The sequence below is a fragment of the Cenococcum geophilum genome, assembly GCF_001692895.1.
Source record: "Cenococcum geophilum 1.58 unplaced genomic scaffold K441scaffold_15, whole genome shotgun sequence".
Taxonomy (NCBI): Eukaryota; Fungi; Ascomycota; class Dothideomycetes; order Gloniales; family Gloniaceae; genus Cenococcum; species Cenococcum geophilum.
This window is the reverse complement of record NW_027137573.1, coordinates 2,376,690-2,400,576: the sequence shown is the minus strand read 5'-3', so window position 1 is coordinate 2,400,576 and position 23,887 is coordinate 2,376,690. Positions and strand designations below refer to the sequence as shown.

The 23,887-nt window shown below is 33.1% G+C and overlaps 1 protein-coding gene across 1 annotated transcript; it reads right to left on the bottom strand.

Annotated features, from left to right (window-relative positions):
* Nucleotides 1-22,148: 22,148 nt before the first annotated feature.
* K441DRAFT_553953 (uncharacterized protein) lies at nucleotides 22,149-22,367 on the bottom strand (the record flags this gene model as incomplete). Its single annotated transcript, XM_067643205.1, has 1 exon — nucleotides 22,149-22,367. A coding segment is annotated over one exon (219 nt), but the record flags the coding sequence as incomplete, so codon positions are not given.
* Between the last annotated feature and the right edge of the window lie 1,520 nt (nucleotides 22,368-23,887).

Here is a 23,887-nt window from a genome sequence, read left to right as displayed (position 1 = left end):
CTATTATTTAGTAAAAAGGGCATCCTTTCTTAATTTATCTTCCTCTTTATTTATTAAAGCTTACGCTTAAGAAGTATATTATTATACCTACTTTAAAGAGGGACCTTATAAGCTTCTTTGCGCTTAATATAGGGATATTCTTACAGTATTAAAAGAAGCATTTAGTCTAGAACTTATAAAAGGCATAGAAGAGATTAATAATTGGGATAATTTATATAGCTTTATATATAAATAGTTTTATAACTATAATGGAATTTAAGAGCATTTCTAGCGTATTAATAATAGAGTCCTTAACTATTCTTTAAATATTTACTACATGCCTAGAGCTCTCGCAGAGCGTTTATTTAGTAAAGATTTTTACTTATAAAGCTCTACGCCTATAGCTTGCGATATTACGGACCTTATATTAAGAGTAGTATAACTACTAAGGGAAGATATAAATGGGTTAGTTAAGACAGCACGGAAGTCACGTTATAAATTCGGAACATAGGAACGTGGGAATGTAGGGATAAGTGTTAAACAGACAAGTTAATTATAAGAACTCTATCAATTGAAGCTAGCTCTAGAAGCTCTCTATATATATAAGGTAGGGGTAAAAGATTGACGACAATACTAACAACAATACTAATAACAATTTGGAACTATTACTTAATCGCCACTAGGTCGACATTGCCACTTGGTTAGTAATAGGTAATAAATAGGTAATAGAAAATAGAGAGTAAGATATATAATGGCAAGAAACAGGGTATAAGTTATAAGGTGGTACATAATAGTGACCTTAACGTTTAATAATAAGGGCGACATATTAACGTACTAACGTACTTAGTATATTTCTTAGGCGTAGTATTATATATTTAAAGAACCATAGTCCCTACCTAGATAGTTCTTCCCCTTATAGTAAATCTTAGAATATAATTAGAGTTAATCTATTAGGCAACCTACTCCACTAATTATATTTACGTTATTGACTTCCTATTTACCTATATACCTAGCCCAATAATAAGTCCACCGTAGTATTTCCTATAAGGCTTCGCTATATACAAGAGGTTATAAAGTAAATATCCTAGGTAAGTAAAGGGTTATCTATTTATAATTCTATAGAGTAATATTTACAATATTTGTAGGGCGGTAGGGGAAAAGATATTACTATAAAGGTCTGTCCCACCTCGTATATAGTACTAAAATACGTCTTTTTAAAATACTTATACTTTAATAACCATAATAGCTATTTATATAAAATTTTAAATATAGTTTATTAAATAGTAAAAAAAGGGTTCCATAAAACAAACATATAAAAAAAAATAACTTTTATTATAACGGGCTTATATAATTACCTCTGAACTAAAGCCTATAGATTACTACTATATAAAGATACTAAGCTAAGTAAGATATAAAGGGGTTGCTAATAGCGATTTTCTATCCCAGGGATAGAAAATCCTAATTAGCTGGTTTAATGGTATAGCGGGGTTTAGCGGGTAACGCGCTCTATATTAGCGACTTAGTTAATCAAGGTATAAGTATAGTAAGGAGGACGCATGCAGGCCTATATAATTAAATTATTTATAAACAAGGATCTAAAGCTAGAGAAAGGAAAGGAGAAGAAGAGCAGCGCCGGTTGAAGTAGGGTTCTTTTATACGGTCCTTTAGTTACATAACCGCGAAGTTTTACTAAGTTCTGCCAAGTTCTGCTATTTTCTACCAGCCAAGTTCTGCCGTTTTCTACCAGCCGTAATACTCTAGCACTATTACATTTATATAAAATAAAAATATAAAAGTATTATATAAAGTATAATTTTTATAGAAAGCTTTTTTTACTATTTAATAAACTATATTTAAATTTTTATATAAATAGCTATTATGGTTATTAAGATATAAGTATCTTAAAAAGATATATTTTAGTGCCGTATGTTATAGCCTTAGCAGCAGATTGCGGTAGAACTTAGTAGATAGCTATAGTTATATAACTAGAAGATTGTATAAGACTTTAAGCGGCGCTGCTTATCCTTTCCTTTCTTTTCCTTTTCTTTAGCTTTAGATCCTTGTTTATAAACAATCCAATTATATAGGCTTACATGCGTCCTTACTATACTTATACCTTAATTAACTAAGTCGCTAACACCATATATAAGGTGGGACCGTGCATAAGGTAAAACAGACCTCTATAAGTAGGGCGCAGATTTATTCCTTATATACTTATTAAGGAAAATTAAGTTATATTAATTACAAGGGGGTAATATTAATGCTTTAGACGCCCCCCTGCTAGTACGGGTAAAGAAATAAGCTATTCTAAAAGGAAACGTCTGTAATATACTTAATTAAGTATTCCCTTTTAGTACTTAATGTCACTTAGTATAAGTTATAACGTTAAACATCTTAAAATGTATATACTTAAACTAGACTAGTAAAGCGGAAAACAATAATATAGAGATAAACTAGTAAATGAATATGGCTAACACTTGTAGCTAGAAGTTAGAAAATCTCTAGTAGTTATTACTAAAATTCGTCCTTAAGGTTTTATCCCTTAAATTTTAACTTATTAAGTTCCTTCTAGAGCTCCTTACAAAAAAATTAATTAGATTTACCCCCTATACTCTTGTTATCCGCATTAATCTTATTTATACCGTTATGCATAGCTATAAACTTATCCCTACTAGTAGAAACCTTCTCGTCCCGGATAATCTTAATATTTAAAGGGCTAGTAATGTTTATTGTTAGAAATAGAGATATTAGCGAGCCCTAAGAAGGATAGTAATAAACTGCTAATTAATACTGGAAAATCTTTTCCAAAATTTCTACCCCTTAGTTTAGGTAATTTGAACGGTTTAGCCCAAACTGGCCGTCGCTTAAATAGCGTAGTATACCAGCCTTAAATAGTTTTCCTTAAAGGTTTAGGAGCTAATTAACTAAGGTTAGTAATATATCCAGATATTTATAGTCTTTTTCTATTAAATAAAATGTAGGAGATATTAGTAGACTTATTGTAGTAGGTAGAGCTAAATGCTTACGTATATATTATATGGAGAGAGGGTCTTTAAAGAGGAAGCTATACTAGTATTAAAATATTAGGGAGGATAAGCCTCTTTATACCCGCTAGACTTAAACGCTTAGCAAACTAAATTTCGACCTATACGCTAAAATTTCCACCCTTTACGCAATTTCTAATAGTGCCGCTACGCTAATATAAGCTACCTATACCCTTAGCCAAACTAAACACGAATAGTAATTAAAATAGGATTTAGAAGTATATAAAAATATAAGCATATTCTAAAATTAGCATTATATAGCAACGATGTAAAAATTCGCAAAATTAGCACTATTAGGTTGTTTCCGTCCTTGCCTTAACGCCTTCCTCTTATTATTTACTTTATTTAACACCACGTCGTTATTAACCTTAGCTACTACCTCGTTTCGGTACTTATATATAAGTTAGGTTAGATATAAGTTTAAAATAGGTATATATATAAGTTTAAAGTACGTAAGAATTAAATTTATTACTAGTAACTAATAACCACCTTTACTTTAGCGCAGGCCGTAATAGTAGGAGAGGCGCACGCCATAGCGACTATGTCCTTTAGCTTTTTATTATTACCTATTTTAATCTGTATATCCGTTCCACTACGGTCTCTAAAAATATAAGGCAATTAATATTAGCCCCTTTAGGAATAAACTGCTAAAGCTTAAAAATTAAATTATTATCTGAGTCTACCCCTTTACAAACGCTTAAATTTTAGATGGCGTTAAAAAGCGTTTTAGTTGACCGCTAATAATTTTTAAGAGTAAGCTCTCTCTTAGACAAATTCCTATTTAAGCGTAGTAACTAGGTTTTGCCGATAATGCGTTAAATAATATAAGTATTAGAGATATAATGTATTTCGACGCCATTATATATTATTAGTTGATTTGCTATTTCTAATAGAAAGTAGTTAAATTAACTTATATTTTCGTAGTTAGGAGATTATCTAAATTAGATTAATATATCCTAAAGAAGCTCCAAATTTATATCTTTACTATAGGCTTAGATATAGGATAAAGGCATTTTAACTAAAGTATAAACTATAAATTTTTAAAAGATTAAGTTTAGTATAGTGTTATCCCAGATCTAGTTTAAAGTTGTTATAGAGATGGTTATCCCCTAATCTCTTCGTTTTTGCTACATAGCCGTTATAACGTTGTTCGCAAAATTGATTATATTTATCTTGTTAGCGAAGACCCATATCTTACTAAGCGCTAACTACTACTTATCGGAACTACTAAGATAGAGGAAGGGGTGCTATTTATAGAGCTATAAAATAAAAGTCCCTATTATATGCATGTCTTTAATTTTAGTATCCTTAAAGGCAACACATCCGTGTTTAGCTTTAACGAAAGGGCTAAAAAGAGCCTTCTTAAACTACAGCGCTTTGGTAAAAAGGAGGTTTTAGTATACTATAAACATTTTAGGGCCTGGTTAAACGGTAATTTTAATAACGTTATATAAGAGGGTTTGGATCCAGTTATTTCTAGCCTTAAATCGCTTTGTAATGCAATAAGCCTTTAAGGTTAAAGCTATAAATATATATAATTTAGAGTAGACGTTAGGTGAGAAACTAAGTTACAGGAGTTAGGGTACCTTTGTATTTAGATAGATTACGCCGCGTATATATATAGGAACACTCCATTATATAGATAGAATAAGATTCCTTAGCTAGTATTATTATATTAATAGCTAAGATATAAAATCTTTTCTATATAAAGGTTAGAATCTTATTTTATAGTCTTTACTAGTAATTATAAATTAAAGTAACTATTATTATCTATATACCTTTTTAATACTATACCAGCGATAATATATTACTACCTCTTTTCTTTATATAAAACCTTATATCCTTAAAAATAATCTCTCTTATATTTTTTTATAAACCTAGTCTTTTACTCTATCTCAAGTTTTTATATCTACTAAGACTATTTATTATATTAATATAATGTTTAACTATAGCATGTCTATATAATATACCTACAATAGCCTTAAGTCTAGGAGTATTTAGAATGTAGCTTCTTAGCATATATTTAATTAAGAGATCTCCTTTATAGCGAGTAATACGTTAATACTCCTTTCCAAATATTTCTTTAAAGTTGTCTAAAGAAAAAGTATTATCTATAATAATATTAAGGATCTATTACCATTAGTATAGTGTTATTTTATTTAATGCAGTTAATATTATATATTTTTTCTTATTAAGCTATAGTTCTTTACCCTCTTTGGTGTTATATATTAACTTTTCCAGCTTAAGAAGGTCTTATAATATACTTCTTATAAACATAAAATATCCTAGTATATTAAATTATATTAACTACGCTTAATATAGAGCTTACCTTTAGTGCTATATCTCTAGATAAGAATAATTTTTCTAGTATATATTTTATTCTTTTAGCTGTTTTCTAGAAGTTCTTTAGCGTATAAAATTACACTAGCAATTCTAATATCCGCCGCGAATAAATAACAGTGGAGTAAATCCTAAAGTTCTCTGGATAGCCGTATAGACTATTAAGTAGGATTAGAAACTCTCTAAGCTGTGTATCTATAAGCCCGAATAGTTATAAAGTAAAGCCTTTTTATTTTTTAATTAAAAGATTAATAGAAACACTATTAGAGTTATCCCCCCACTATACAATTATAAAAGGGTAAGTTTGAGTTAATAACTAGGCCCCTAGAGTCGGAAGGCAAAGTTAAATATAGTAACCCGCCTATATTTTCTATGGCCGAGGCAGCTTAATATATAAGTAGATACTATCTGTAGCTAATTTATACTTTTCTTCTATTATTACTAAGTCTAAGCAGAACTGATATTTGGTTTAACTTCTAATTATATACTATAGTTCTACAATTTATAGTGCCTTAGGACGATAGTCGTTAAGAGTTAAGAATGAAATTGTCTTTAGTCGCTAAGGCTCGCTAGCTTAAAAAGGAGGAATATTGCAATAGAAGATTCGACCGATCTAGAAGACTCCCATTAATATAAAGGTGGCGCTTAGCACTATAAGCACTACTTTACTTACAATAGTTGTCGTATACTGGTAAATAGATATTATAGTTGTAACTATAAGGAATATATACGTTTTAAGAAACACTTTGTAGAAATACCTTCTTATTAAAAGGATAAGTATAAGTAGAGTTAGAGTTGCGGCTTCCTAGAAGTTAAAAGCGTTAGCCAAATTATAGTATAGATTATTAATACTTATAATAATACCGTATATGTTTTTAACGTTCTTAAACAAGAATAATTTTATTATTAGGATTGTTACTATATAGAATATACTCTTTATAACGGTAATAATAGCAATTAAGCTATAAAAGCGTACTATAGACTATAGCGGTACTCCAATAATATATATAGCATATTCTAAATAATTCGAGAAGAATAATGGTATAAAATTTGCAAGTAAAAGGCGTGCAGCTCGTAAACTAGCATCTTTAAGAGTATTTACGCTAATAATATTAGATAAGATTGTTCTGGCTATATATATAGCTTATAATAAAGCTTTATAGCAAGGTACGCTCGTAAAGAGATAAAGGCGTAGGTAGATAAAGTTTTTAAATATCTAGAACTATGTAGAGGGTTTAAATAAAAAGTTAATAAAAGATGAAATAATATAAATAGTAATAATTATTACTAGGATGCCGCCAGTGGCAAGTGTGTAGAAGCTTAAAATCTCTATATAGATAGAAAAAGGTTATGCCTTTAAATTATATAGGGCACTAACTGTAAAAGTATATGCTAAATTTAGCCTAAAACACGTCCCTAAATTGTCGCCTAGCTTATATAGAACTATAATTAAATTATAAAAGCTATATATTTTAAGTTTAAGAAAACCTATATGCCTATACTTTATTTACAAATGCAGCAACCCTAATACTCTTTTAGAAAAACTGTAATAGCTTATATAATACTTTCTTAGTCGCTAAAATTAAACCTTATATAAATTCTAAGACAAAAACAACAACCCTCTCTAGTAGAAAATGTAGAAAATTGACCCTCTCCCTATTATAAATTACTAACTAAACTGTATATAAACTCTCTAGAGTCTAAAAGCAAATTGGAGAATATTATAAATAGCTAAAGGCGATAATAGTCCTCTTTCCGTAAAAGATGCTTAATAATATTTAGGAAAGCTAATGAGTTAAGCCTAACTTATAACGCTAATATATATTTCTTAACGCGGTACTAAGATCGGCTCTATATATATAAATCTAAAACTAATACGCCTTAGCCACTAACGGAATAGCAACTTATAACTAATTTATAATCTTCTTTTATAAGACGTTAGGACTAAAACTATTTTAGGCTTCTAGTATAGTAATTCCAGTTTAACCTATACCTAAGGGGAAACGAAAACGGCAGTGGAAAATACTAGTAGTAAGGGTTTAGTATTCTAATTCTAAAGTTAAAGAGAGAACTATAGCTATGCCTCCAGTTCTAAGATAACCACTACTAATAGATTTTTTAGTAAGGTAATTTTAAATTTAGAATAAAGTAGTTATAATTAATTTATCTAATATTACTGCTAAGACTATTTATAATAGAATAAAAAATCTATATATTTATTCTTACGGAGGTCCTATAGAGCTATATCTAGAGTTTTTACTATATATACTCCTGTATAGGAGAGCTTTATATAGGTATTCGTATACTTTTAAGATCTAACTTCTCTTTATTAGTAGCAAATATACTTTTTGCTGTAAAATACTATTTATTAACATCTATCGACTAGGGTAACCTCTTTATTAACGCTACTTTTACGTTCCCTTTCAGCGCATTATACCAAAATTGGTAATGCCTGTAATAATATTAGTATTATATATATCAATTAATAAATGGCTTTATCTCTACAACGAATCTTTCTAGCTAATTTTTTTATAGTATAGATATTGGTAGCAGTTACGCTGCTTACTATAGCTCTGTACGTGCTTTAGTATATACTTTAGCTAATATTAAAGTATTTCTTACACTTATAAGGTTTTCTTTAATTAGGATTATAAATTTCTAAATAGTCTATATAATTCTAAGGTAATAGTAATCGATAACATATATTACATTTCTTCTTCGCCGTGTCATAGAGAGGCTATAAATAGATAAAGTAGGGTAGAGTACGGAGAGAGGTATTATCTATTAAATTTAAATAAAGGCTGCCGTGTAGCAATTATATAGAATACCCAAGAGTGCTATTTTTGTTAACGTATTAGGTATAGTTAGTTAGAACTAAAGCCTAGCCGCCTTATACAGACCATAATATAGCGCGATTAAAACTAACTTATAACGAGAAGCCTTTACGTCCTTTACCTACTATAGATAAGGGTAGGGGTATGCAAAGGAGGGGCTGTTTTAGGATTTCCTAACTCCGTATACTAGCCTAGCTTAGGAAAAAGGGAAAATCGTATAGGCAGCCTTCTTTTCTTAAAGTAGAGTGTATTAATAATATAGATACTACTAAATAGGGGATCCCTAATACGGATGGTCCGTTATATCCTCACATATATAGTTTTCCGGTTTAGAATTACGTCGTTTTATTTATATTCTAGCACCTTCTAGTCCCTAAAGCCTTTTATATAACCTTCTCCTTTAGTTAACTACACCTATACATTCGTATACACTCACCTATCCTATTAAGAACTCTTTAATACTTACTAATTTTAATACTAACGCTATAACACGCTATAAAACCAGTAGTCCTCTAAAAAACACGTTAGTATTTCTATCTAGTATTAGGAAACAGCTTTGGAAAAAGCCTACTTAAAATATATTAACCTTACGCTTAAAACCTTTTAAACCTAAACCTATAAAAACCCCTCTACTACCGCGAAGGTTATTTCTTAAATTGCTAACTAAATTACGTATTTAAATATATAAGCTTCTTTTAGGCGGATTGGTAAAAACACTAGTTATTTAGCTGGTTTTAGGGTTCCGTTACGCGTTAATAATAGCCGTTATACTAGGAGCGGGAATATATATTAAAATCTTATATAGTTGCAGTTAAATTTACTATAAGGCACATAACGTCCTCTACGCAAAAAGAACCTTTTAGTTTAACTACGCCTTTACTCTTAGATTATTCTAGAGGAATCTTTATCTAGATACTACCCTAAAGATATTATCGCTTAAAGTAACCTACTTTCTCGGCGACGCAATAACTCTAAACTATAGCAACGATACTAAGCCCGTGGAGTTACTGCTAGTAGGCTATAACCGTTTAATTGCTAACAATATACGAATTACTAAGATATAGCATCCGTACTAAGATAATATCCTTTAACAAGATTTACTTTATAACGGTTAATACCTTAACCCCACGTTTTATTTAACCCCATTTAAAGACGCTTGCCTTTCTTTACCTAAGGATATTATAAGGCTTCTTATACGCTATAGAGCGTGTATTAATAGATATCCTATTACACGAGGCCGTCCACTCGCTTATATAGTCTAGAGAAGTCGCGAAAACCTAGTAAGATATCTTCTTAATAAAGGGGCGGATATTAACTTGCAATCCTTAGTGTCTATACTAACTATAATATACTATAAAGGTTATTACGGCATTACAGAGTTACTTATTAAGAGAGGTGCTAAAGTTAACACGTAAACTAGCTGCGGATCTCTACTAAGTAGAGCTTGCGCGATAGGTTATAAATCCTTCTTCTTATTTAAAACGGGGCTAAGATTAATTACCTAATTAAGATAGACCGGGATATTCTACGAAGTGTCCGCGGTTTAGTAAGCCTAAGAATACTATATTATTCGCCATTATACTATACAGTGCTTGGGGGACATAAGACTATCGTTAAGGTTTTATTTAAATATGGTGCTAAAACCCATATCTCTGGCTCTAAGGGTAATATTAAGCAGCTTAAACGTTAGATATAACGGAATATTAAAAAAAAATAGGAGTAGTAATAGGTACATCCTATTAGCTTAGAAATAGTTAGTAAGAATACTCTTATTCTAATAACTACTATTAACCTATTATAATTATAGGCAACCCTTCTAAAGTTCCGTAGTATTAAAAAGAAAATATAACTTTATTTTAGTGTTAATCTGACTAAGAATATTAGAGGGGATAAAGCGCTTACTAATTTTAACAAATTATAATTACTGGTTATTTAGAGGACTTTAAATAGTTTCCTAAAGCTTAATTTACTAAACTGTACTTTTATAGACGTGTTTCCAATATATTATCTACAAGTTATCGCTAATATGGGAATTAATACTATGCTAAGGATCGTCAAAAGCGTACGGCCCCCCTTTATAGATTCCTATTATCTAGAAGGCCTAGCACTAAAGTACTATTTGTTTTCTAGTTAGTATATCTCTAAATGTCTAACCGACCTCTTCTGTCGTAAGCTTATACCCCGCGTAGTAAATCTTTATACATAAGACTAATACCTATTATTAGGAACACTAATAACCCTAGCCCCTCTTTACTAGCTTACTTTATGCCCATACCTTAGAATAATCTAGTAGGGCCACAGAGCGTAAAGATAGGACATTTTATAATTAATTGTGTCTATCTAATTATAGAATGCAGATATAAATAACTACACCTACCGCTACCGTTTTAACGGTGGCCAAGCAGCCTTATAATCTTTACGCTTGCGGTGTTAAAGCCTAGTTATATCGTATTTAGAACAAAAAAAAGCTCTAGGAATATGATAGTCTGCAGTCCTAAACTAAGTATTAAGCCTTTATTGTTTTATAAACCACTTTACGCTATATAGAAAGCCGCTGAGTTTTCAGTAGTTTAGCTCGTCTGTTTTTAGGGAAAGAGTAAATTATATCGCGTAGGTGTCTGATATAGAAAACAATCTGTTTACTATATTATTGGCACTATAAGTAGATATCTTCTCCTCCTTTAAAAACAGCTAAAAGGCCTCTTTTGCTAGTTGTCTTACTAGTAAACTCTAAGGAAGATAAGAATAGCTTAGTTAGGGCATATATAATAGCATAACTATTATTTTGGTAACGTATAACCCCTTCGCATCTATAAAACCCATTCTTATAATATGGTAAGCAGTTTAACTCTAAATAGAATGAAGATATAAGTAATACTAAGACTACTTCTTCCCGTTTAGACTTTCCTAAGGGTTAAAATTAAACTACTCTTCGTAGGTTATCTATTTGCGTAATATTATTAAGCCCAGGTACTTATCCTACTTTAATATTTAATTAGAAGTAATCTTGCCTTAAATTTTCATTAAGACTATTATATATACCTTGCCATTGTTTCTAACTATCTGTATAGGAAGAAAGTAAGTTATAGATACTTTTTGCCCCCTAGGGCAGGAATTAGGATAGGAATCGGCATAGGAATTAGGACGTTGTATTTAGCTAAGGATCTGATATTATAGTCCCTAGAGAAAGAACTATATCTAGAGATTATTTGGGCTAGATATGCTTGCTTTCCTATAAACTAATTCTAATTAGATTGTTATATAATAGCGCACCATTTAAGTAAGGGCTACTTTTTAGATTTACTTAGGGAAATAAACTTATGTAATTAGCTTAAATATATTACTAAGCGCTAAATCTTACATCAGAGTAGCTAAGGTGGCTCTTACTCTATAAAAGGATTAGTATAAGCTTTAAGTATTCTTAGAAATACTTACGCTTCCTATATATTAATTTCTCTTTCCCACTTATATCCTTTACCTTAATTAGGATTAATAAAGAAGTAAAAGGAGGGAATATAGTGTACCAAAACCTGTTTTATGCATATTATAATTTGCGAAGACATGCGCCTAATTAGTTAAAATTAAAGTAGTAATAACTGCTACCTTTTTGCCCGATAGTTGTAGGTTTCTAAATATTTGTTAATTACTAAATATCTCCTTTAGTAAGGATTCTAGAGCAATTGTATTATAGTAGCCGTTAGACCTTTAAGCCTTAATAAGCTTTTTAATGTCGCCAAAAATGGATTTCTTTTCCTTTTGCTTTACGAAAAATCTCCTTATAATAGATTTAAAGTTCTTACTACACTATATAACGTCTTATAAGTAGAGACCTATACTAAGAATAATTAATCCTCCTAGTAATTTGGTTATTATTTTACTTAAATTTAGTATATCTTATTCTTACTAGAGCTTATACCTATAGTTAAATTAAAGAAATCTTGCAATTTGCATTCGGAACCTAAAGTCTTTTATAAGAGGATAAGGAACTCTAAAGGAACTACCCCCCTTATCCCGCCGCTATTAATACCAAGAATTCTAACCCTATAAGTTAGTGGTTTAATTAGTGCAGTAAGGAAGCTAGCTCTGCAAAGAATACATTCTAATATAGTAAACTTGTATTTAGCACTAAGCATACCTTTGCTAAACGTTTTAATATACGTATTACACACTAAATAACTATAGCTAAGTATGTGTTGCGGGATACGCATAAGATAGTAAAGGCATGTTTTATTAGACTTTAAAGTTAACTAGATAATTTTAGTAGATTAAGCTATACTTATATACGACTCTATAGAGGACGCATCATCGCTTTCCCTAGTCTATTTTTGTAGTTCTCGGAAATTGCAGCAAAACTTCTCCTTTACCTTCTAAAATTGCTTTAAGGTAAGCTCTTTAACGTTATAGACTAAATTAAAGGCTTTTAGGCCAGACTGTCTGTATAGCCGTAGGAGGATTTTAGGTGAAAATACTGTAATGTCTTTAGTAAGAAAAAAAAGACTTAATGTTTAGGGGAGCTTATAAGGGGCACTATAAGGATAAGCGTCTAAAAAGAGGCTCGAAGTAATGTATATAGTAATATCTTTATATAATATAACATATTTAACGCCCATTTATAAGAAGTTTTAAAGGTAGTTTGGTAATACGCCGTTATAAATTATATACGTTCTTATGGCCATAACGGGATTAAACGCTTTAGTAATAGTCTAGATTATATATCTTAAGTAAGCTTAATATAACCCTTTAAGATAGGTAGCTAAAAAGAGCTAATAGGATCAACGGCAAGCATCCCTAGAAAGGTTAATTTCTTTTGCAAGCTGCTCCTTTAATGGACGAAAGTAGGCCGTAGGCGAGAGCTTCTTATTAATTAGAAAAACAATAATTAAAGGAAATATTGCCTAAATATAAGAATTCGTACTAATAGTTTGCATCGCTTATTAATTATAAGCTCCGTTACTTATAGAGAATACTAGAATAAGCCTTAGCCGGATATTTTTAGGTAGATTTAAAAAAATATTTAAAGCGGTCCATCGTATAAGCTAGCTAAGGAGTAGGTCTATACTATTAAAGTTATCTATAAAAATTACGAGAACACTATACTGCGGTAAAATAATACGGGTAAGGGCTATGTTAAGCGCTATTTAGGTATTTATGTATAACCATATAAGCGGATACGTTGTTATTTTATAATAAGTTAACGGTGTCTGCTTTAGCGGAAGTATAACTTTAGTATTTTTATTGGCAAAGAATATGGGGTGTTCTGTGTATATTGTTGTATTATTTATACGTATATTTGCTATACCTCCAGATCGATTTCTTTTAGTATTATTATAGGGGAAAAGAAAACATAACGCTGTATCTTTATTTCCACCCATTTTGCCATAGAAAAAGACTATTAATAGTGTCTGTAAATGTGGTTTTGGAAGTTTATCTACTAAGTGCCGGAAATAACTAGTATCGCTAATTATAAGGCTATTAGAACCGGCAATCTGTAGCTATAAGACATGATTATAGGGAGATATACTTACTATAGATAAAGAGAAAACTAGAACATTTAATATATATAGTAGGGGTAGTGGTTTTAGGTAAAAATAGAAACTGCCTATAGTAATAGCATCCTTATTAAGGCCTCTCACCCTCTAAGGGAATCCCCTAACAAGCTATAGATAATTTAGATAACAATTATTATAATTTTTATAACAAATAAGGATATTACCGTGGTTCTACTAAAGTCCGCCTAGAAAATCTAGCCGTTAAAGGGCTAGAAGTTTGACCTACTTAAACTGTAGATAATAACTATATACAGCATCTTATCGATACATTTTATATAGAGGGCTGCGATAATCTTAATTTAAAGCACTGGGTAAAAGCCTTAATTTACAATAAAGATATTAGTAATATCTTATAGGCATTAGAAATAACGGTGAAAGAATTTATGCAGTATATTAATATACTAAAGACACTTTCCTATAGAGATAGATTATTTATTTGTCTAGAAGGTAGACACTAAATTAAGGTAGTAAAGCGATTTTTTAATACTAAAGAGAGGTAATAGGTAGTGGACTTTTATTCTTTTGGTTAGTTCCTAAATAATAACTAAAAAATATCTAACTAGGTATAGATCTCCCTAATATCTATAAAGATGCTTTTTAAACCAACTATTCCTATTTCCATCCCTTCTATAATAGCGACATTTATCGCAACTTACGCTATTATAAGTCTTGTAATAACAGATAGTACGATATTTAGATTAATTGGCTTTTACTAAGCAAGAGAAAAGATATACAAACATTAACTAAAAGGAAGGATTAGTCGTTAAGGCAAGCTTTTAATAGTCTAATAGAGTTTATTAGCCTCTAGGCAACGTTTAAAATAGGAACCTTATACTATATCCTAACAATAAAATGCGATAAGGTATTACGTATTTCCTATATAGCTAGAAGCTAGCTAATTTATATTAGGAGCTTGTCTATTATCTAGAACATATTTAAATAACTTATTTAGATATCCTTAGAGAACTTTACCCGTATTATCTAGACTTAAAAACTGTTTGTTTAATATAACTACTAGCTTCTACGTACTTAAAATATAACTAGGAAGAGATTAAATTACAAATGAAAAACGGATAGTTATTTTTTACGGTAAGAGATAGATATAGTAGAAGAGGAATATACCAACGTATTATAAATATTAAGGGACGCATTCCTTCACTTCTGTCGTTTATAGAAGATACTAAGTATTTAAAGGCTCTAGCAAAGGCTTTAAAGTCCCTATTTCCTATAAATATTAATAAAACTCTCCGGTCCAGTATATACGAAAGCTATTTACGCAATGCTAGGGCAAAAATTAAGCTTGCTAGAGGCTCTTTTTATACTATTAAAGTATCTCAAACTGTTGCATTTTCTATTGCGTATAAAACGATATAGCTAGCTGCTATACGTCACTCTCCGTAGCTAACCAAAATCCCTTACCTTAAGGATAAAGGAGAGTTAAAACTAGAGGCAATTATTAGTAAATATATATGGTCTCTATTTGCTAGTCTTGTATCTAAGTAAGGTTATATATTACTAAAGATAATTAAACTTTAAAAAGAGAGTCCTAACCAGTAGCTTATTTATTATTTTCTTAAAAACCACTTCCTAGAAAAGCGCTATCGCATTAAGCTACGAATTAAAATTATTAAATAAAAAATTTGCGATGCTATAAAGGACATCATAGCCTATAGTATATAAAAACCCCTTTTATTGCTTACCTAAGATATATAAAAGTACTCTATAACTTACCTTTGTGGACGTCCTTTTAATAAATCTTATTAAATTAACCGAGAATATCTTTATTTAAGATATATTTATAGGCTAGCAGAAAGGGAGCTAGAGTTATATATTAGCTTATTTGCAGTTAAAAGAGATATTTATTTCTTCTTCTTTGGCTACCTAACTGTAGAGGTAGAATTTCTTGCGTTATTCTTAGAACTTTCTAGTAATACTAATATAAGTACATTTTCCCCATTATATTCATCCTTTAAAGTCTCCAATGCTTTCTCTAATTTACTATCTGTCTCTAGCTTACCCTAGCTTACTTTACCTAACTTAGGTAAACTAGAGTAGGCGCTAAAGTAAAAGTAAAAGTAAGTGCCGAAGCTAGAGCTAGAGCTAGAGCTAGAGTAGGCGCTAGAGCTAAAGTAGGTGCTAGAGCTAAAGCTAAAGTAGGTGCTAGAGCTAGAGCTAAAGCTAGAGCTAGAGCAAAAGTAAGAGTAAGAGTAAGAGTAAGAGCAAGAGTAAGAGTAAGAGTAAAAGTAAAAGTAAGAGTAAGAGTAAGAGCAAGAGTAAGAGCAAGAGTAAAAGTAAGAGTAAGAGTAAGAGCGGGTGCTAGGGCCGTAGTGGAGGCGGGTACTATTCCAACTAGAGTTATTATTACGGCGGCCAAGATACCCTTTAGAGATGTAGGATATTACTAATCTACTAGGATAAGAAGTAACCTATAGGCCTTTCCCGTTCTTATATCTAGATTAATAGAATAATTTAGCAAAAGCTATCTAGCTATTTCCCATTATTTTCTATTTATAGGAAAGAAATATTTATCTTTTCCTAAATAATAAAGGCATAAGAAATATAGCACTTCCTTATATACTTTCCGTGCTTAATTATAAATATTTCTTTACCTTAATAAAAAGAAATAGAGTTAGTACTGTAGATATTGGAATAATATATGCGCTAGGATATAAAATAATCTTATTTGGCCCTATAGGTAGTATAATGTGTTTAATTAATATAGTTAAGAAGAGGAAAGAGGTTAAATTTTTGTTAGAGTGTCTTAGTACTTATAACTGTAAGAGCTTTATATAATCCTAGATAGTTAACTTTATAATAAAATTAAAGTAAGACTTAAGTAGTTTTAGTATAAAATATATAAAGTATATACCTTTTAATATATTCTATAACTTAGAGTTTAAATCTAATTACGTAATATCTGCTAAGAGAGTGATAATAATTAGGTATTTGTATTACCTTAATTATATATCTAGAAATATTATTATTAATAAGATTAAAAAATAGAAAGAGATTATTAGCGACTTAGTTAATTAAGGCACGAGCATAGTAGAAGGGTCGCGTAAGCCTATATAATTGGATTGTCTAAAAACAAGGATCTAAAGCTAGAGAAAAGGAAAGGAGGGGGGTAGTAGCGGTGCTTAACGTTTTATAAGATCCTTTAGTTATATAACTGCAATCTGCTATATTCTGCCAGTACCGTAATAGAGACTTAGAAATAATTAATTTAATAAAGGGCCCTTATATTATAATTTAAATACTAAGAATATTTAAGTAATATTTATTTAATTATATCGGCAACAGTTATAGAACACCCGCAGTAGTTTAAGAGAGCCTTTTTTATCTCATTCCCAGACCTTTGTTTAAGGTTTAACCGCGTATTAAATACGGAGGAAATAACGGACCTATCTACTCGCCTTTTTGCTCTTTAACTAAAACGCGTTTAATAGCCTTAGCATCTTATTATAAGGGACTTAAGGTTTAATCTAGGGAAGGTTAAGCGGTACTGTGTATAAGGGATGCCCTAAGGCTGTCCAGGACACCAGTTTACCTTAGAAGCTTAGACTAAGAAATTGATTATATAAATATAGAAATATCCGCACCGTCCGCTAAGCTAATTTAGGACGGTAATTGTTTTCTTAGTCTAAGGGACTTTGGCGAGATTTGTAGAAAACCTAAATATTGTTTATATAAGAGGACCTTATTAACTTTAACAAAATTAATCTACCCTCCTATAATACCTGTTAATATAAAAATTACACTAAATTATAGAGAAAAGCCTACTCTATAAGTTATGAGATCTTTAGCTCCTTATATGCGCGCGACGTTAAGAGGAATTTGTCGCTGTAGAGGCCCTAATTTTACCTTTGCACCGCCGAGCTGCTTAGTAAATACCAACGCTAAACGCTTGCGCCCACGCCGCTAGCCCTCTGCGTAGAGCTGTGGAGCTTTGCGAGAGCTTTGCGGAACAAAGCTTAGGGGAGACCTGTATAAAGCTCTGTATAAAGCTCTACACGAAGCTTTACGGAGGCTCTACATAAAGCTTTGTATAAAGCTTTACACGATGCTCTGTACGAAGCTTTGCACAATGCTCTATACAATACTCTACACGAAGCTTTATATAATACTCTACACGATGCTCTACGGATGCTCTATATAAAGCTCTATAGAGGCTCTATATAAAGCTCTGCGGAGGCTCTATATAAAGCTCTACATAGAGCTCTATATAGAGCTCTACTAAAGCTCTACAAAAGCTCTGCATGAAGCTCTGTATAAAGCTCTATAAAAGCTCTACCTAAAGCTCTACTCGAGGCTTTACTCAAAGCCCTATATAGAGCTTAAAAGCTCTACTATTACGTAGCACTAATATACTAGGAAGGTTCTATAATCGCTTATATAAACGCCTATACAAACGCCTATATAATTAATCGATTAATTGCCCATACAATCATCTCTACAAACGTCTCCGCAATTGATCGCCTGTACGAACATCCGCACGTCTATACGCCTGCACGTGGCTCCGCACAAAGCTCCGCACGAGGCTCTACATAAAGCTCCGCACGAAGCTCTACACAAGGCTCCGCACGAAGCTCTATATAAGGCTTTGTATAAAGCTCTATATAAAGCTCTACACGAAGCTTTACACAAAGCTCTACACAAAGCTTACCCCCTAGTAGTAGCTCTGGGCTAAGGGAGGATATTTTCAAGGAAGGACCTAACTATAGTACCTACTAGGTGTTGTAATAGCTTTAAGTAGTAGATATCTATATATCTATATAGTTTCATTAATATTAGCAGACTATTTAATAAGATATAATACGTGCTTAGGCTTTTAACAACGCGTTTTTTAACTTTAACGAAATTAATATTAAGACTAAGTAATAGCTGTATTATAAAATTCACTAGTAGGTATAGATTTGCTTCGCAAATCCTATCCCTCCTTATACTACGCAGCCCCCCGCCCCGCTATGCTTCCCTCTATATTAATATAAAGTCGGCTACTACGCAGCCTCCTTTATATCTTATAGAGGGAAGCGTAGTAGGGTAGGGGGCTGCGCTATAGGGGCTGCTTCGCAGCAGGGGGCTATATATATTATATATTACTTTATTATAACGCCTATCTATTATAACGGTGTTAGGGTACGTTACTTAGTAAATTCTGCTATATTATAAAGAATACTAAGCTAAGGAAAAGGAAAAGGGGTTGCTAGGACTGATATAAATATATAAAGCTAGCGGCTAAGGCGCTAATAGTGTTATGGGACTACCCTATAATACCTTATATATATCCACCTATTTCTACTATCTTAACCTCTATATTAGCGACTTAGTTAATTAAGGCATGTAATGGCAATCTAAGGCAATTTACTATTACGTAATAGCAATCTAATAGCAATCTACTAGTACCGTAATACTCTACCATATTCTACCTACTCTGTTAGTAGGATATAGTAGAACCCTAGTAGAGTATAACAGAACATAGCAGAATATGGCAGAATTTAGCGGGTGGAAAGTAGCGGAATTTAGTAGGTGGAAAATGGCGGAATTTAGTAGGTAGAACGTGGCAGAAATTAGTAGGTAGAAAGTGGTGGAATTTAGCAGGTAAAAAGTGGCGGAATTTAGCAGGTAGAAAGTAGCGGAATTTAGTAGGTAGAAAGTAGCAGAATTTAGTAGGTAAAAAGTAATAGAATTTAGTAAGTGACGTGGCCTAGTACCGTTATATCTGTAATTCTACCGAATTCTACTACTCCTATAAATTCTACTAAACTCTACCGTATTTTACCGCACTTTGCTATAATCTAATTATTAGTAAAAAGTATATTGGCAGAATTTGGCAGAATTTAGCAGATAAATAAGATATTAAGGAACTTTAACCGGCGGTCAAAGTTGTCTAATTAGTTAGATTCTTGCTAAGAGGGTTATACTAAGCTATATTACGTAATGTTACGGGACACTACCGTAACGCCCACCTATTTCTACCGTCTTAATTTCTACTATATTTTACCTGCCCTGTTAGTAAAATATAGCAGAACCCTAGCAGAAAATAGTAGAAGATGGTAGAAGATAGCAGAAGACACGCTCTAGCACTATTACTTTATTAGCCTCTATAAAACTTCTAAGTATACTATATTCTTAATGCGGCCTTTCTACGCGGGCTTAGTATTAGGGCGGGTAACGCGGCTTAGCATAATATACAGCTAGCTATAGCTAAATACCTTTGGATTAAGTAATAGGCCAATATAGGATAAGCTCTGGCCCTGGGCCTTATTAGTAGTTATAGCGAATATAAGCTTTATAGGAAACTGGTAACGGGCAAACTTAATACTATTAGTAGAGTTTAGGGTGTGTAATGGCATGCGGGGGAGCTATACAATAGCACTATGGCGCTGCGATCTAAGAATTAGGCATTTTAAAAGCCTAGGGGTAACGGATAAAACTACTAGGCGTGTCCCGTTATATAGGCCGTTGCTAAAATTAATATTGCGAAGGAGTATAACCGGGTAGCTAACCTTTAAGCGCAGCTAATGCGGCGGTAGAGTGGCAAGATTTATAGTATATAGGAACTTAATAGGGTAAGAGGAGGCTCCGGTTTTATTATTAGAATAGATAATTAAGGCGGAGGTAATCTGGCGGCTAGGCATACTAGTAAGTAAAAGGCCGTTTAGCGTATTAACGGCGTCGTTTTTTAGGGTAAGGATAGCAGAATTACGTAGAAGCTTTAAGGCAAGAAGCTGGTGCCTTATATTTAGAAACACCTTAGCTATAAGAGCCTCTTGGCTGTTACTAATAGCCTAGTCACGCTTGTCCTACTAGATAGTGCCGTCTAAATTAATATGCTCGCTAATGTGGAGTAACTAGTCTGCAAATACAGCGATCTTCTAGCGCTTGGAAGTGGTAAGGCTAGGGCGCTATAGATGTATATTCTGTATAAGGCGGAAGACGTATACGTAGCGCTATAAAAAGGAGCGTTTTAAGGAGGCGCTTATAATCTACCTATAGGTACCCTTTTTTATAACGGAAAGAGTCTGGTAGAAGTTACTGTAGAAGCATACTATAATTCCGCTAAAGGGGAGCTAGCGCCTAGGGTTGTTAGCGGCGTAGAGGTTCTATAGGGTGCGTAATACGGCCTTAATAGTATAGCGGTAGTATATAACTAACTCGTCCTAAAAGATAAGGTAGGTCTGCTGTAGAAGCTTAGCAAAATAGGACTGCTTCTAAATGCTATAGGTGCTATCCTTATCTACGTTAATCGGGATCTTAAAGCGTAAGTAGGTAGTAGTTCCGCTAGAGAGTAATATTGCTATAATGCCTAAGGTAGCAATGGCCAGCGCTATATAGTTTTGTAGTCTCTAGTAGGTAAGCACGGTATTTTATAGAAATGTCTTTTTAGTGCTACCGGGGCCGTTAATAAAGAAGAGACCGCCGTTATTAGCATCTATAGCATAGTTAAGCGTGCTAAAGATTAAGCGCTGCTCTGTGTTAAGGAAGGGAACGGCTGCCGTAACCTCCGCCTGTAAATCCTTAGTAGAAAAGCTAAGCTGCTTATATAAAAGGCGATTCTAAAGCAAAGTATGCTCCTTAATCTAGCTGCGTTAAGGTTTAAGGAGGTCGCAGTGTTCTAGATTAAGGTTACGGCTAATAAGCAGGGCGCGTAGATAGCAGAGCGTAAGGTCCTCAGCCTACTCCTAGGTTAGGTCAAAAACGGCGTAAATAGTACGTAGCTGGTAAAAGCAGTTATCCGCTAGGTCCCTTTAGAATAGATCCTATAAGGCGCGCGGATCCGCAGGCCTATAGCTAGCTAGTATAGTAATAAATAGCTCGCGGAACCGCCTTTTAAGCTAAAAGTGTGCGGCCTTATATAGCGCCTATATATACTCCCTATTATCCTAAAGCAAGCTACGCGCGAGGCACGCTGCCTAAAAGGTAGGGTATAGCTAGCCTCCAAACGTCCTTACGTCTTTAAAAGAGCACTAGCCGGTAATATTAACTAGAAGAAGCCGTAGGTAGTATACCTCCCCCACGCTAATTGGAATCTAAATAATATGGCTAATAGAGAACCCCTTACGGTAAGGGAGCTACTACTTACGCCGCCTATTCCAGGTGTAGTGCGCAGGAAAGTTATAATAAAAGATTTTTATACGCTGTCTTGCGTTCTCCGTAAAGAACTCTATAAGCGTAGTTTTATATATAGTGTCTTGGGCTAGACGCTTCTCTAAGGCCTAATTGGGCTAGATTGCGATAAACTACTAGCCTTTTAGATAGATTATAAGCTGCTATACGGGAACGGAGCGGCTATGCGTATAGTGCTTATAAATTCTCTATAGAGCCTTATGCGCGGTGATATACAGGGCGTCTATATACTCCTTAATCTTATCTATAGGCTGCTACAGCCTTACCCCGGCGGCCTAGGCTTCTAGGGTTATAGTAGCGTAATTAGGGCCTTTATATATGTACTTAAATGCGTACTTTACAGCGCAGTATCCTATATAGGACTCTACATTAATATACGCGTTAAAGCGGGTTAAAAAGTACGCGTTGTAAGGCGCTACGTCTCTGCTGCTATATATATAGCTTTGCCTAGGCTTTATAAAGGTAGGGCCGTCCCGCGGGCGCTTATATAGCGGCTTATTATTATTTCTAACTATAGTCTCCTTCTAGAAGGCGTAAGGGAACTAAAACCTACATTTTTTATTATGTATATCGGGCGCAGAGGTATTATAGGTGCCGTAAGGGCTGTGTAGCATATTGCAGGTAACGACATCGTGTAAGAGCGGGTCTGCTATTAGATCTAGAATATCCGCCTAAACAACTAGGTCGATATCCTTAGTAGTTACTAGCTATAAGCTAGGCTTTATAATTACTAGTATATACGCGTAAGGGAGCCCGCGCTTCTAGAACTTAATAATTTAGTAAATTATAGCGGTATTGCCTAGTACGCGGGACTTTAAAATCTTATACTATAGCTGCTTTAGCTTAATCCAAAAGACGCGATCTACTAAATCTAGGCGATCTTTTGCGCTTTAACCCGCCTCTAGCTCTGCCTAGATCTCCTACTAGCGTAGGTTATACGTAAAGGTAATAAAATAGTTAGGGGGGCCGTAATACCGCGTAAGTGCTATAGCGTTAAGATAGGCATTATATATCTAGCGTGGGGAGCCAATATAAGATATAGGAAGGATAATATTCTAGCCGATATTGCTTCTTATAGCCTAATTGTTAACATAGAGCGCGTTAAGTATGCCCGTATACTATACAATCCGTAGGTTTTTTTAGTTATAGCGCAGCCACTAAAGGCGGGCGCTGGCGATTAAGGCGTACGCGTCTACTATAATCTTATAGAGTAGCCTTCTAGCAAGAAGCTGGGGGGAAAGAGGACGCCGGAGCTATAGGTAATATTTCCACCACTACTGCTATAAGACGCGTTTAGATTCATTACGGCCCTGGCGTATAGTATTAGCCTTATTAGCCTTATTACTATTAGCCTCAGAGTTCTCCCCTATAGTATTATTAATATCTATTATACAATCCCGTGGCACCCACGCCCTATTTATAAGGGGGTAGTTAATCCGCTAGCTAAGCTTGCTGTATAGGTAGAGTAGAGGGTAGTGGAGGGGGAGATAGATAGGCAGCCGCTTATTAATAAACTCTAAACCTTCCTCCTTATTCTATAGCACGATCTAGCAAACGCCTTACGCAGCTTATACGGAGGTAGGGATAAAAGTAGTAACCTTAGTTACGGTAGGGCGATTGTATATATAGGGGTTGGTGCCTATAGCTTTTATAATACTAATAGAAAGACTTACGCTTCTATTATTCCAGATACGCTGTGTATTTATCCGCAGATACTATATAAAAGGATTACTGTTATATTGAACCTCCTAAATCGTCCTAAGAACCGCCCTATTTAGATTTTTAAATGCTTAGCTACAGCGCTTAAGTTACTTATCCTTCCCGTTAAATATATATAGCTGCGCGAATAAAGCGTTGCGGCTAGCATAAGGATATAAGGATCCGATCCGGTAGTATAGCTGCCTATAGGCTTAGAAGGTATATATACTTTAAAGCTGCTATATAAGCTGTTTGTTAATTAAAGCGCCAAGGGAGCAGAATGCAAAGGAATTATTATAGTGGTGGATAGATTTAT